Source organism: Puma concolor, chromosome B3 (genome assembly GCF_028749965.1).
Source record: "Puma concolor isolate L17-30 chromosome B3, mPumCon1.1.hap2, whole genome shotgun sequence".
In the NCBI taxonomy this organism is placed as follows: domain Eukaryota; kingdom Metazoa; phylum Chordata; class Mammalia; order Carnivora; family Felidae; genus Puma; species Puma concolor.
The window spans coordinates 119275237-119290975 of record NC_141672.1 but is presented as its reverse complement, the minus strand read 5'-3'; the positions used below and the strand labels follow the sequence as shown (position 1 = coordinate 119290975).

The 15739-nt window shown below is 39.4% G+C and overlaps 1 protein-coding gene across 1 annotated transcript in view; it reads right to left on the bottom strand.

The window, feature by feature from the left end:
* TSPAN3 (tetraspanin 3) overlaps positions 1-15703 on the bottom strand; it is a 29604-nt gene extending 13901 nt beyond the window's left edge. The window contains exons 1-3 of the mRNA XM_025920024.2: positions 15443-15703; positions 1795-1986; positions 1502-1576 (exon numbers count right to left, since the gene is read on the bottom strand). Of these exons, the coding sequence (XP_025775809.1) occupies positions 1502-1576; positions 1795-1986; positions 15443-15505 (330 nt within the window). The 5' untranslated portion in view covers positions 15506-15703. The remainder of the gene's footprint in view (positions 1-1501; positions 1577-1794; positions 1987-15442) is intronic.
* Between the last annotated feature and the right edge of the window lie 36 nt (positions 15704-15739).

Below are 15739 nucleotides of genomic sequence, written 5' to 3'. Positions count from 1 at the left end.
GCACTGACAGCACAGAGCCTCCTGAGGATTCTTTCTCTGCCCCTCTCCCACTACACACACACTCTCTCTCTAAGTAATGAAACTGAAAAAAAAAAAGTTGTAGTGACTTGTTTTTACCAAGCCTCTTCAAATTATTCAATTTTCTTTTTTTCATGTACTCATTTTCTTAGACTTCATCAATATTTAATTAACCACACAATTACACTAACAAGTACTCGGGATTACACTTGTATCAGGCCTAACAGTTCTCAGTCAGACCTGGTTCCTTCCCCATGTTCTCTCACAGACCTTTCCTCTAACAGAATCCGCGTATACTGAATTCCATCTTTGCATCTGCTTCTCACAAGACCCCAAATGACACAGCACATGATACATTGTAGAAAAAAATTACTGTAGCAGAAAAATACTTTAAAACTGAAATAATCAAATAAGCTTACAGGAGACTTCCTGAGATCAGAATCCACATTAAACACAACCTTTTGACACCTATATAGGTAACTTCAATGGAAAGAACTATTCAGAAAAAAGAGCCTGAAATGTTGCAGTATTCTTAAACATAAAACAAAAGCTCAGTTCTCTAGTATGTACTCTTTATTAAGCCAGGAAACTGGACTTGTGTGTTCACTACATGTATTTTTTCTTTTCTTTTTTTAAAATTGAGGTATAATTGACATCTAACATTAGTTTCAGCATGATTCGATCTTTTTATATGGCAAAATGATCACAATAAGTCTAATTAACTCCTTTACCATACATAATTATAAAAAATTTTTATCGTGATGAGAGAACTTTTAAAAGTTACTCCCTTATCAACTTTCATATATGCATTACAGTATTATTAACTTAGTTGCCATGCTGTACATTACATCCCCATGACTGACTTACTTTATAACTGGAAGTTTATACCTTTTGACTCCCTTCACCCATTTCGCCAAAGCCCCCACATCTGGCAACCACCAATCTGTTCTGTATGCAATTTCTTTCTTTTTTTTAATGTTTATTTATTTCTGAGGGAGGGGCAGATAAAGGAGATGTGGACAAAAGAGCTGAAGTGGGCTCTGTGCTGACAGCAGCCAATCTGATGTGGGACTCGAACTCACAAACTGTGAGATCATAACTGCGCTGAAGTCAGATGCTCAAGTGACTGAGTCACCCAGGGCCTTCTCTCTGTGCAATTTCTAATTAACTTCAGATTTTTTTTAAGTTTATTCATTTATTTGGAGTGAGAGAGTGAGAAGGGGAGGGGCAGAGAGAGCAGGAGAGAGAATCCCAACACGGGGCTTGATCTCACAAACTGTGAGATGATGACCTGAGCAGAAATCAAGAGTTAGACACTTAACTGACTGAGTCACCCAGGTGCCCCAACTTTAGGTTTTTAAAGCAGTGACTAAACTGGAGTTAAGGCATAAGAAAATGTTTACTTTGATAAAATGAGTTTGTTCTATTTCACCCGAAACACTTAAACTGCCTTTTAAAACATGAACTAGAGTAGACAACATACCTTTGCTCTGTAAATGTATCCCAAAACCACTACAACAACTTCTGTGACAAAAACCAAGAGGAGGATGATGACAAACTGTAAGGAAGAAAACATTGTCAAAAATTAAATACAAATTTAAAAAACTGATAAAAAACAGTTACCAGAGGTAACTGCTAGAAGACAAGTGCTAATTCTGTTCCAATTATAAGAGCCAAAGAGTCTATGGAATTTTATGTTCAATTCAAGCCAGTAACACAAATGAAATATTCCCACATATTATGATGACACATGCAGTCAATAAAGTGCTAACTTACTGTGGCAAGTCCGCAGCGGCTTTCTCGGATTGTGGCACAGCAGCCAATTAGCCCAATGATGAAAAGCAGGGCTCCTACAGCTATGATCACTACAGCAGGGATGAGAGTGTACACATCTTCAAAGAAGTGGTCATAGTCATCGTAAGTGATAAAGACATAGGCTCCCACATAGCATAAAATGCCAGCTGCCCCCTGTAGAAAACAAGATCAGAGCACTGGTAAAAGTCTCTAAGCTCTGATAGTAAAATGTTCCTACTATTTCTTAGTAGGTTATAATTTAATGAGATTTGCCATCACTTTGAAATCTACTTATACACCTTTTTACAGTGAAGCCAAAAAGTCTATTATTCATTAGTAAGAACATTTCTTTGCTAAAGTTGAAAAGTTTCCCAAACACTACCTTCTTTTCAATAATTGATGGCTCAGTTAAGACCAAGAAATTATGAATACAATAAATAATACTGACAAAAATTACCCCCCAAACACACAACAAAGGCTTATTTCTAACTCAACTAAACCTCCACCACAGATCAGCGGGGTGGTGGGATACCCCTTTGCTCATTGTAGTTGCCCTCAACGAATGAAGAAATTATGCAGAAGTGGCAGAGCCAGGATTTGAACCCAGGCAATCTGACTCCGGAATCTGCATTTCTAACCTCTATCCACCCACTGGGAAAAAGAAAATATAATAATTGCTAGTAACCTTGATATCCATTTTCAAAAAGCTTACTGTCCCAAGTCAAGACTGTGAAACAGTAAAGTCAGAAAGCTCAGTTAACTAAAGAACTTTGCAAACCCTTAGATTTGTTCTTTAGAATGGTGCTTCTCAAACTCTAAGATGAACAGGAATCACCTAAGGATCTTATTAAACGGCAGACTCTGATTCAGTAGGGCTGGGGCTGGGCATGGGACTCTGCATTTCCAAGTTCCCAGGTGATGCTGCTGGTTCTTGGACTACACTTTGAATAATAAGGTTTTAGAGCACCTAAAGGGAAAGTGAATGTAGAAAGTCATGGAACAGAGATATGCCTTATTTCAGCTCTGCTCCAGATACCATTCTCCAATTGCAGAGTTTTACATGCATTCTCCTCTCTATTGTTATCCATTTTGCTATCATTGTGTACCTGCTCAATGCCTAATGCCACTTGCTTATATGGGAATGATCAAATGCAGTGTGAGGCTAAGTGTTAAAATATTTGGCGGAACGAGCTATAATTTGTAGAGCACTTTGAGACTTTCACAACAAAAGAATTATTTCACTATCCTTTAAAATTTAACACATAGGGGTGCCTGGTGGCTCAATGAGTTAGGCATCCAACTCATGCCTAACTCAGGTCATGATCTCACTGTTTTGTGAGTTTGAGCCCCACGTTGGACTCTGCACTGAGCGTGGAGCCTGCTTGGGATTCTCTCTCCCTCTCTCTGCCTCTCCCCACCCCCTCAAAGAAATAAACTTTAAAAAAAATTAACATATAAATCATTAACCTCCAAACTAGAAAATAGCCTTCTACAATGATGCTAGAAATATCATGAACTCTCTCACATGAGAGAGTTTATTTATGTCTAGGGGACCCATTTAGCTTGGGCAAACCAGATCAAGACATTAGCTCGTTTAAAATCAGGATGAGGCAAATAAAATAAAGCCCCTGATGAACAAAGCTGCTCTTCCTTGCCACTCACCTCAGATTCCATTACCTTTCAAACACCCTGAGAGAAAAGTTATACCCAAATGTACCACATATTCTCACTTCTGTACCTCTCTGCTGCTCTCTTTGGAATGCCCTCTCCACATCTGCCTGAGAACTCCTTGTCCCCATTAAAATGCAAATTCTTGACCTTTTCAGTTTTTCAGGCTGGATTAGGTGCCCTTTATCCACTCACCCCTTACATGGCTCTAACAGCATTTATTACAGCTGTTGCAACTACATTTATCTCAGCGCACGCGCGCGCACACACACACACACACACCCTTATTATAACTATAGGTCTCAGTATACCTTTAGGGCACAAACTTTGCTCATCTGTGTTTTAGCCCTGTAACACCACCCAGCACCTAAAACGGTGTTTGGCACAATCAGTCAACATTTATTGAGTACAATTCATTTCATCCTTTCCCTTGAAATCACACCCCTGCCCCATTTTTATCATTAGCTTTGGTGTTTTTTTTTTCTCTTCAGTCTAATATGTATAGTGTTCAGTTCACTATTCAAACATGATTTGGCAACTTAATTCTAGCTTACTAAATTCCTGATGGCCATCACATCTGGAATAGATTAGTTTATAAATGCTGCACTTAGAGCAACCATGCCTGTTCAAAAGTTCTCAGAGTTCACTGACATAGTTAATCTCGGGGTATATTATTATGGGATGAAGGCAGGTATAGGAAAGGGAAAAGAAGAAAAGTAGCTTAACTAATGACAGAAGTACATGGACTACTGAACATTCTTACCAAATACTACTTTTTCTTTGGTATAAAAAAACTATATATCTGCAATATAGAAACACACACATGTATGTATACACATATTTTGCTAAATACTTTCAGTGTTCAACTGATTTAGAAGAAATCCTAAATACAAATTAATCAAATTGTGTGCAATTTGTCTTCACTAGTCATCTTTCCATCCTTTGGATTCTTAGCTTTTCTTACACTAAAAGGCAATATTTATTTCTTAAAAGGCTTAATTAAAATAAACACAATGGGGTGCCTGGGTGGCTCAGTCAATTAAGCTACTCTTGATTTTGGCTCAGGTCATGATCTCAAAAGTTCCTGAGTTCAAGCCCCACATTGGGTTCCACACTGACCTGCTTAGGATTCTCCTTCTCCCCCTCTCTCTTTGCCCCTGCCCTGCTTGTGTGCATGCTCTCTCTCTCTCTCTCTCTCCCTTCCTTCATCTCAAAATAAATAAAACTTAAAAAGTAAAAAATAAGTAAAAAAAAAACCCTCCATTTTGAGCTTCTAATAAATGAAATTTTAGTCTACAGAAATATGAGTGAAAACAAGATAAAACTGGAAAATATATGTACTCAGCAATTAATCTGAAGCACAGACACTGAAATACTTGCATTTTAAATACAAAATGATGAGTTTTCCACCTGAAGAGACTCACACTTCGTGCTGCCTGGGAATGGGCCAAGGGAAATGCTTCCTGTGCTGCTACCTTTCACCCAGACTGAAGCACTCAACTGAAAGTGAGACTCTGAGGAAGCAGAAAAACAAACCAACAGCAGATAGAACCAGACATGTAACAAATGCGATGGAAGGCTAGCAGGAGATGCCATTTGTAAGGCTGCCTGTTTTTCTTCCTAATAGACTTGAGAGCAGTATATTTTCCCAAGCTGCAAACCAGTCAACATCCAATTCACACAGCAGAGCTGAGAACATAACAGAACTCTATTTTGAACACATAGTGGGAAACAACTTACTAGTTACACACCAAAGCAGAAACTGTGATTGCTGATATGAGAGCATATAAATCACATGACTTGGAAACACAGGCTTGTTTCCTAAATAGAAGACAACTTCAAAATTTTCTTTTAATGACATCTGTATAGGGTCTATATCTTAAGTTGCATAATAAACAACTTTATGAGGGGTGCCCGGGTGGCTCAGTTAGTTTAAGTGTGCAACTTCTGATTTCAGCTCAGGTCATGATCTTGCTATCATGAGATTGAGCCCTGTGTCAGGCTACACTGAATGTGGAGCTGCTTGAGATTCTCTCTCTCCCTCTGTCCCTCCCCCACTCACACTCTTTCACTCTCTCAAAAATAAAACTTAAAAAAATAAAATGGAGAAAATTCAAAGAAAAAATAAACTTATGAAATGACAAGTTTCTTTAAAAATATAGGGTAGGTGTCCTAACAATAGATGAAGACCTAAAAACAACAATAAGAAACTTCTTTAATGACATCTAACCATCAGTATGAAAGACATAGGTAGAGTTGTATGGTAAATGGAGGGGAAGCAATAAATAATTCTGAACTAGTATGCATAGGGACTTTGTTGTCACACATGTTTAATATAGGAGTTATGGCTATTAGAAAGGTTAAAAGGTGAGCTGAGTTAAATCCTGCTTTTGAAGGGTCAGGATGGGATTGGGATCTATCAAAGGATCAGGACTTTGCCAGCAAAGCAGCTGCAGAGGGGGAGGAGGTACAATAGAAAAGGAGATGAAATGTAGAACTTGGAAGCAACTGCACTGCACTGCTTTAGTCACCGCTGAAAAAAATCTGAGCTTATAAGGAGGATTTGTGCCAGGACAGTATACTAAAAATATTCATCCTTTTTACAAAGAAGTGAAGGGAAATTTAAAGGAAAGGCTGAGGGTTGAAACTACCAAAAGAATAATTTTTTACCTTTTAAAAAACGGATGCCCTAAATTAAGTCACAGAATTTTAAAATTTTAGGAGAGCCAGTGTTTTTCCACACCAAGCTGTTCCTCTAAAAAATAAAGCTATCTTGCTATAAAATTTTGGGGGGTTCCAAAAATATGGTATTCATTTTATCCTTTAACCCTTCCACTACATACGCACAAATGTAAAATATCTTCTAAAGTAAAAAAATTTCATTCTTATACAAGATTGTTTTTTCTATAGTTTAGACACTACATAAACTATAGTTGTCTATAGTTTATAGTTGTTTTGGGTTTTTTTTTTTTGTACTTTTCAAATCCTCTGTGAAAGAAACAGCTGATGAAATGCTGAAATACACAAAACTACTAAATTCTTTAATTTCCTAAGGAAGAAGGAATATGAAACAAAAGGGGGCACATGAACTACAGGGAAGCTTGATACTGGAATGTGGGCACTATTAAAAACCAAACAGACTTATTACAAGCTAGGAGATAACAGCTCTGCTGTGAAAAGTGTACCTGTAATGGAAGTTCAGAAGCGTGAAGGCGAAAGCATCCCATAGAACATTTGGGGGAGGATAAAGCAAAGAAGAATAGAAGTGATTTTCTTATAGTGCTGTAAGTCATGGATTCATGTCTAGAAGTGGCAAGAATCAAGATGGTGTAAAGATGAGGGACCATGTGAGATCACTCAGCTAAAATCACAATGTTTGACAAGTTCTTGTCTGTCTTCGTCAACTCCTCCTTCAGACTAATTTTTCAGATTCTTTTTCAAAGAATCAACTGTTAAAGTAAAAGTGATTGGAATGTTGGGAGAAAACAGTCAAGAAAAGGAAAGGGGTAAACCACTGTGTTCTCCAGACTTTGTAAGAGAACAGATTTCAAAAAAGAAGCAGAGGGTGAAAATACCAGCAGAAATCCATCTTATGTACATCTTTTAACATTTAATTCAGTTTCCTGTACAGTCATACTAATTTTTATGTACCATACTTCTCTCTTGCAAGGAATCTACCAGTAATTCTGCACAGGGTATTTCTGAAAGCTTCCCCAAACTCCAGTTTTGTGCCATTACAAGTGTCTTAAAATCACCTTAAATCTTTTAACATTCTACATACCATAATATTCTCTAGTCCAGACATGTTTTGTTTCAACTCTTACTCTGATAAAATACTTCATAGCATTAAACACAATTACTCCTTTACTAATTCCAATGCCTGTATATGTCGTTTACTTTCTTATCAACTTTCAAGAAAAAAAAGACTACTCCAAAGATTTCAAATCCTGTTTCAGAAATTACATCTACTCTTACCAAGACTTTCTGAAGCTATGAAAATAATTACATCATTGTCTAACAAATCGGTCAATAATAAAGCCAAGCAGTATTCAAACGTAATTTTTTAATGAATGCACAAGTGAGGGAGGGGCAGAAACAGACAGACAGACAGACAGACAGAGGACCAGAAGTGGGCTTCGCACCTACAGCAGAGAGCCCTATGTGGAGCCCAAACCCACAAACTGTGGGATCACGACCCGTGCTCAAGTCAGATGCTTAACCAACTGAGCCACTCAGGTGCCCTATGCCAAGCAGTATTCAAAGAAGTGTGAGGGTACAGAGAAAAGAACTGGAGTAAAAATTAATACAGAATAATCTTTTTAGAAAGCAATCTGGCAACACATACCAACCTCACTATTTATGCTTTCATACCTATTTTTTTTTTCTAAAGGTTTTATTTAGAGAGACAGAGAGAGAGACAGAGAGAGAGAGAGAGACACAAACAGACAGAACCAGTGGGAGAGGGGCAGAGAGACAGAATCCCAAGCACTAACAGCGCGGTGCCCAATGCAGGGCTTGAACTCACAAACCCTGAGATAATGACCTGAGCCAAAGTCAGACGCTTAACTGACTGAGCAACCCAGGCACCCTGCTTTCATACCACTTAATTCCACTTTTAGGAATCTATCCTGAAGAAAATAAGTCAGATAGAAACAAAGATTTGTATGGAAGAAGGTATGTTCATCAAAATGTTATAATACTGTAACAAAATTATAGCAAAAACAAAAGAAAAAGAAAAAACCCTGGCATCTAGAGGCATACTTGGCATTATAGCCTTTACATATTTTGTTAAAGCATAATTTAATAATATACTTGTGTTGTGGTAGGGGGAAAACATGTATCACATACAGACATTTAAAAAACACACTAAAATATTGTTTGTCTCTGCATGTGAAATTATGGTGATGTTAGTTTGTTTTAAAATACTTTTTAGGGTCTTCTTTAAAAAGCAAATATATTATTTATAATAAAAAAAAGTAAAATATTTAAAATTATATCTGAAATTGAGACTGTTGTTCCCTCACAAATGAATTCCACCAACATGAAACATGAATCTCTTCAACCCCAAATACTTTAAGCACTTCTGCCAATCTCCCCTGTTTATCACTTTTCTCTGGTCTCCTGGCTTTGACTCACTTTCAGATGTTTTCTGATTATCTAACACATTATTCTTTTTTTGCCCCATAAATATCACCTTTCAAGGAGACCAAGTAAAAAATATTCCTACTTAGGGTCGCAAAGTTTTGACAATAAGCCACTCCTGTCATCATTATCTATGTCACTGCCATTATTATTTAAAAAAAAAATTTTTTTTTTTTAGTTTATTTATTTTTTGAGAGAAGGAGAGGGAGACAGAGGAGAGGGAGAGAGAGCAGGAGAGGGCAGAGAGGGAGAGCAAGAATCCCAAGCAAGCTCCGCACTTGAGTCCCCCAGATGTGGGACTCAAACTCACGAACCATGAGATCATGACTTGAGCCGAAATCAAGAGTCAGATGTTTAACCAACTGGGCTACCGGAGCCCTGTCATTTATTCTTAAAGAAAAAATATTTTAATCCTTTTACACCGCTATAACTTTGATGATATTCCAGGGGTCATGTTCCTCAATTCTGCCTTATTTTTACTTTTTCTGTATTCAGTTTTTTATGTCACTGTTTATCTAGTTTAACAAAGTTGTTCACTTAATCCAATTATACCTACCATTTAAAAAGACCCAAAAGTTTGGGTGGCAATGAAACTGGAGATCAACCAATTGCCAAAACCAAATTATTTTAACAGCATGGAAACGCTGTTTTCAGATTACAGGGCTCTAAGGGTCATCTGAGAAGCATGGAATTTAAACATGCACTTTTTTCCTAAGATCTTCTGTCCCCATAACCTCCTCTGACTATAAAAAGTGTCAGTTATTACTATAGGAGCCTGGGATGCATAAACTTCATAGTTTGTCCATCTTAATCAGCAGTAGCAAGAATGTAAGATACAATATGCTGGCATTTACTACAAACCACCTTTAGAAAATTAAAAACAAATATATAAACACAAGTAATTTTTCTCCTCTACCAATTCTACCAAAATATTAAGGTAGGGGAAGGAGAAGAAATAAAGAAAGACTTGAGACTATCCATGAGTTATCTGAGGGGGAGACGGGGAAAGTGCGCCTAGAAATTAAATTCAATAAAGTATTAGATGATTTTGCCTGTCTGCTCCCTCTCCCCATGGGCTGTTACAGAATAGGGACTATGCCTTTTTTGCCTTTTATATTTCTCAGAAACAAGTATAGACATTCAACAAGCATTTATGAGTGAAGTAAAGCACAGGTATTCAACAAGCATTTGTGAATGAATGATTCTTAGGGTATACCTGTCTGGTGCAAGTATAAATTTTATGGAATAAATTTTCTGCAAAAATCCCAACCCAAACTGGGTCTTATGGAATAAAATTCATGAAAATATTTCAATGCATGATAACTATTCTAAAAAGCAAATAAGTATCCAACTAAAGAGAGCTTTCCTGCTATGGTCACCTGGCTGATTCCAAGTTCCCAATGCTGAGTTCTTTCAGTCAATGATTACTCATAGCCACAAGGCACTTGATCAGTGGACAGATGACTGAAAATGAAATAATATGACTGGAAACATTCAATTTCATAACTGCCAAAGACAAGGTAAGAAATAGATCTATTATGTACCATGACTTGCTTACTGACAAAGTCAGCTTTTCTTCTATAGTGAACTGAAAAACAATTATGGGGAAAAAAATCTGTTAGCTGAAGGTGTGTTCCAATGACACAGTCTTTGTTAGAGCAGTCATTCATGATGACAGAAATACAGGAAACAGAGAAGCAAATTCCGGGATGTCTGATGAAAGTTCCAGTTTAAAAGAATCACATTCCCAACTCAAACGTGTTAAGATGTGCTGGAAAACACAAAATATGTATAAGGAGATTTCTGACAGGAAGTGTTCCTTGAAATATTTCATTATACATTTTTTTTATTTTTCTTAATTTATTATTATTTTTTAAATGTTTATTTTTTTAAATTATTTTGGGGCGCCTGGGTGGCTCAGTCGGTTAAGCGTCCAACTCGATTTCGGCTCAGGTCATGATCTCGTGGTTCATGAGTTCGAGCCCTGCATCAGGCTCTGTGCTGACAGCTCAGAGCCTGGAGCCTGCTTTGGATTCTGTGTCTCCGTCTCTCTCGGTTCCTCCCCTGCTCATGCTCTGCCTCTATCTGTCTCTCAAAAATAAATAAATGTTTAAAAAAATTTTTTTTAAATATTCATTTTTGAGAGAGAGAGAGAGAGAGCAAACAGGGGAGGAACAAGACAGCTTCAGAATCTGAAGCAGGCTCCAGGCGCTGAGCTGTCAGCACAGAGCCCAGCGTGGGGCTTGAATTCACAAACCACGAGTTCATGCCCTGGGCCGAAGCTGGATGCTCTACTGACTGAGCCACCCAGGCACCCTTTAAATGTTTATTTTTGAAAGAGAGAGAGACAGAGACAGAGCACGAGTAGGGGAGGGGCAGAAAAAGAGGGAGACACAGAATCCAAAGCAGGCTCCAGGCTCTGAGCTGTCAGCACAGAGCCCAACTCGGGGCTCGAACCCAGAACTGAGAGATCATGACCTGAGCCAAAGTCAGATGCTTAACCAACTGAGCCACCCAGGTGTCCCTATTTTTTTTTTAAACAAAAGCATGAATACTATAGTTGAAGCTTCTTTTGGTAATCTGAAGATACCAAGTATATTTTTGCCACAAGGCCTACAGGCTATTCCCTGTCTTGAATGCCCTCATCTTCTCCAAATCATGCCCAAATCGGTGCCTCCTTGTATTCCAGAGTTCACATCTTTGGAGAAGCCTTCTTTGCCAACCTAAGGCAGCCATTCATTCACTCACTCTATGATATGACCTTGTTTTAACTGTCTGCATAATGCACCACTATCTGAAATTTTTCTTGCTTACTTTTGCTTGCTCCACTAGAAAGTTAGTTCTGTAAGAACAAGACCTTCCCTGTCTTTTCCATCGTTTTATCAATAATACAAGCATAAACTAGGTGCTCAAGTATTTGTGCTGTATTTGTTTAACAAAGCAATTTTCTTTAACTACATATATTCAGATAGAAGTGTGGTATGAAAAGATTTTTTAAGGATAAATATTAAAGGTTATATGTGGCTTTCAAATATGATTTGTATGTATAGGGTACTTCATATAAGTGAACGATGATTAGTGAAGGTGCCACATTCTGGAGTTCTTTCTAAAGACACTTGAAAAGTTATCTGACTTTCATGTAGTATTTCCTACCCCCATAGGTATTTTAGTGTTACTATCACCTCTCATATGGATGAAAAACAAAAGTCTAAATAGATATGCCACATTATAAATTCTATAAGCATGGACAAAGTTTTCTCTTGCAGTCAATATAATACCTAAGACACATCAGCAAAATAAATACTAGCCAGTTGGTTTTTTCTTATAGGGTAGAAAAAGTAAAGGCAATTTGTGTAATATGGAACTTGACTGAGTACTCAATTAACTTACGAGAATAAAACCTGAAAATTAAAAAGTACTGATTTAAAGTTTTAGATGAGGCCTCTGGGTCACAGCAAATGACCCACCAAATTAAGAATCCTTTCTGATCTTGGTACAAGGGTGCAGTTAATAGAAGAGGCTAATGACTATTCCAACAGTCTTCAAAATTTAGTAATGTACCTCAAACACTCCTGTCTTCCATAAATTATCATGGTCTAGCACTAATAAACTTACATTTAAAGCTATGCCACTCCAAAAAGTAGAGATTCAAGTTGTACATCTGATTTCACTTGTCCCAAATTATCTTTCAAGCCTTAACATTCTGGAATTTGGTAAGGAACTCTCTAGTTCCAATAAGGCAACCTTTAGGACTTTAGAAACGACCGTTTGTGCCTTTTCAGAGTTAATATTCTTAGACCACACCATCCAAAAGAATCCAGGTCAAGTCCACATTAACAATTTTGACTGGCAGGTCATGTAGTGCCAAGGCTAAGTATTTCAGGTACGTATCTATTTCCACAGCTCATTGAACAAACTGCCAACTAAAACAGGATATCAAGATATTAAAAGGTATAAAGATCTTGCCAAAGCAATTAATCCAGTCAGCCATTATCACAAGCAGCCATTACCATCTGATAGTGAGGAACTAGTGCAACACAGCTAATATAGTCTTCACAAAGTTGCTCCAGGGAACCTAGATAAACTTTTGATATGCTCTATGCAGGGAATGTTTATTCTTCCACGTATGCGGCATTAAAAGGAGGGAGGGGGCATTATATAAGAATACACTTGGGGCGCCTGGGTGGCGCAGTCGGTTAAGCGTCCGACTTCAGCCAGGTCACGATCTCGCGGTCCGTGAGTTCGAGCCCCGCGTCAGGCTCTGGGCTGATGGCTCAGAGCCTGGAGCCTGTTTCTGATTCTGTGTCTCCCTCTCTCTCTGCCCCTCCCGCGTTCATGCTCTGTCTCTCTCTGTCCCCAAAAAAATAAATAAACGTTGAAAAAAAAAAAAATTAAAAAAAAAATAAAAGAATACACTTATTAGAACTGAAGAATGCATTACATTCTCAGGAAGGACCAGTTAACATCTGTTTTATGTACTTCCTCATAATGACCTAATTTTTTAAACTGACAAGTCAGTGTAGTTTACATGAAAGTACTGGCTCTAACCAAGGTTAAAATTAGTATGGTTTAGAGAAAGTGACTTTAACTTGGCTAAGGAGTTCCTTCCCCTTTCCAAATCTTTTAAAATCACATTTTGCTCTAACATCACAGGCTCTAGATAATAAGACAACCTGGGATTGAACACAGGCTCTGCCACACCTTGGGTGTGCAACTTCGCCTCAGTAAACCATAAAGTCTGCATCTGTAAAATATGCATAAGAATATTTAAACTGCCAGATAGGGTTGCTGTGAGGACACAGACTGTAAAGTGCTCAGCACACTGCCTGGGTATAAATACTAAAATCTTAGTTATCATTACGAGCATCATCAGATTCCAACAGTTTGTCCCTAAACTGTTAGGTGGGAGACATGTCTAATACTGTTTCCTCATTAGTTATGTTCCACTAATCCTGCTCTAAGCCACATTTCCCACCCCTGACCCTGCATGTCTGTTTAACTTATTACTGCTCACAAAAGCTTTACTATCCTACTAACCTAGAAAAAGGGTATTTTTACTACACAGTATGACTTTAGTCTTGGCAATAACCCACTATGACAAGCACAAGTGAAGTTCGGTATGACCTTTCTCCACAGAAGTACCAGTAGTAGATACACAATTTCCAAAGATTCATGAGCACTTAGAATTAACTGATATTTTACAGTAAATGAAAAATTAATTAAAGAAAATGGCTCCTATATGTTTAATATTTTGTTACATTAATGATTCCAGTCCCTGAGACTGAATAGCATAGAATTCATTTGATAGTTTACTCTTCAAAGTCAAATAGCTATGCCCATAAAAATCCCAAGAAACTGTAAAGGATACAAAGCCAAGTCTCTACCTAAGTACCTTATTATCTAATTGAGTGTTTCTCATTTGAGGATCACTGAAATATTCTTTAACCTTTTAAAAAGGCTGGTAACTCAAACTAAAGTATGAGAAATACTGTTCTAATTAGAAAAGATCATAGAAATACCAATGTCACATGTGTGATTTTGAACAGGTATTATTGGGACTCTTTCCATCACACCAGAAATACCCTAAAAGACTCTATGGCAGTAAGAGTGTGTAGTAAATTCCTTATTATATAGAATTATCCTTTTATGCTACAGGGGTTGGGATATGAAACGCTTCATCCTTTGTTGGGGGGGGGGGGAGCGGGGCGCGGTGGTAAGGAGGTAAGGATTCCTTCCAAATTAGGTGTGCGTGAGAAGGAGCAGTTGAATGGGGACACACAAAAGCAAAGTATGAACATTCAAGGAATGTCTGGGGACTGGACAGCAAGAACCTGGACAGTCATGAGGAAGGAAAGGTGACTGAGGACTTCAGCTGCAACACCAAGAGGAGGCTGAACCTTATTCTACTGCTGAAGATTTCGGGCTGGATTTTGTTTCTTAAAGAAAACGATGTAAGGGAAGAAATGCTTACTATTCATCCGGGTGCAAGGTCCAGATGGACTAGAGGGTGGAGAATGATAGGAACAACACCGGTTATTACAAGTCCCTGGTGAGATAAGAAACCGAACTAAGATGAACTAAGTGGTTATAAACACTCCTTTCTTCGGGGGCGTGTCCAAAAAAATTCACAAGCCACCTTTTATTGAAAGAGAACTCATCGCTTTCAAAATCTTTTGACATCCGAATCCTATTTCACCAAGGTTTATAATCTCAGGTTACTCACGCCCAATGACCAAACAAGTATAATGATTTTCCCGGGCAAAGAATTATTTGGCTTAATAAGTTGAAACCTTTCAGTTTTCTGGGCTGGTAACCAAATAACAAGTTCTAGATACACAAAGAACTGGAAGTCAAAATCCCTCAGCCCTGTGCCGCTAGCGTCCCCGCGTTGCTGCACCGTTTGCTCACACGCTTCAGGACTGCCACAGGAGCTGCGGGGGCTCCGGGCCCCGACAAAGAAAGAGGAGCCTGACCCTTTGGGGAATATCCTATTTCAAGCCTGGTGTCCTGAAAGAATCTGCATTGAGAGCTCTCGGACGAGCAGGCTGTTCCAGGGGAAGGGCCGGAAGGGGGGGGGGGGGGGGGTGTTGGCCCAGCCTCACTGCGCGGAGCCAGCCGGTCGGGGACTCAAGAAGCTCAATCGCGAAGGCCGCCCGAGGGCTTCCCTTCACCGCCCTCTACGCCCGGGGCCTCCGTCCCAGCCCGCGAGGGGCCTAGCCGCAGGGCCCCGTCGCCGCCGGGCCCTGGGGCGCCTCAGACGAGGCCTCCCCTCACCCGCGCCGCCGGCCCCTCGCCCTTCCCGCCCGGCGACCCCGCTCACCCAGAAGATGAGGTTAAGAAACACCAGAACGGTCTTGGAGGAGGTGATGCCGCACTGGCCCATGGTACCGGCGCCCCACTGGGGCCCTGCTCGGCGAGCGGGATGCGCTCACCGAGCGAGGCGGCAATGGCGGCGGCGCCTCTCCGCTGGGAACTGCACGGCCTGCGCGGCGCTCACCGCAGCCCCCAATGCCGTCGCGCAGCCCCGGCCCCAGCAAGCACCTCGCTTCTTCGCGCAGCCTCCGCAGATCCCCGAGCTCCCCGAGCTCCCCGCGCCGCTCCCTGGCAACCGAGTCCC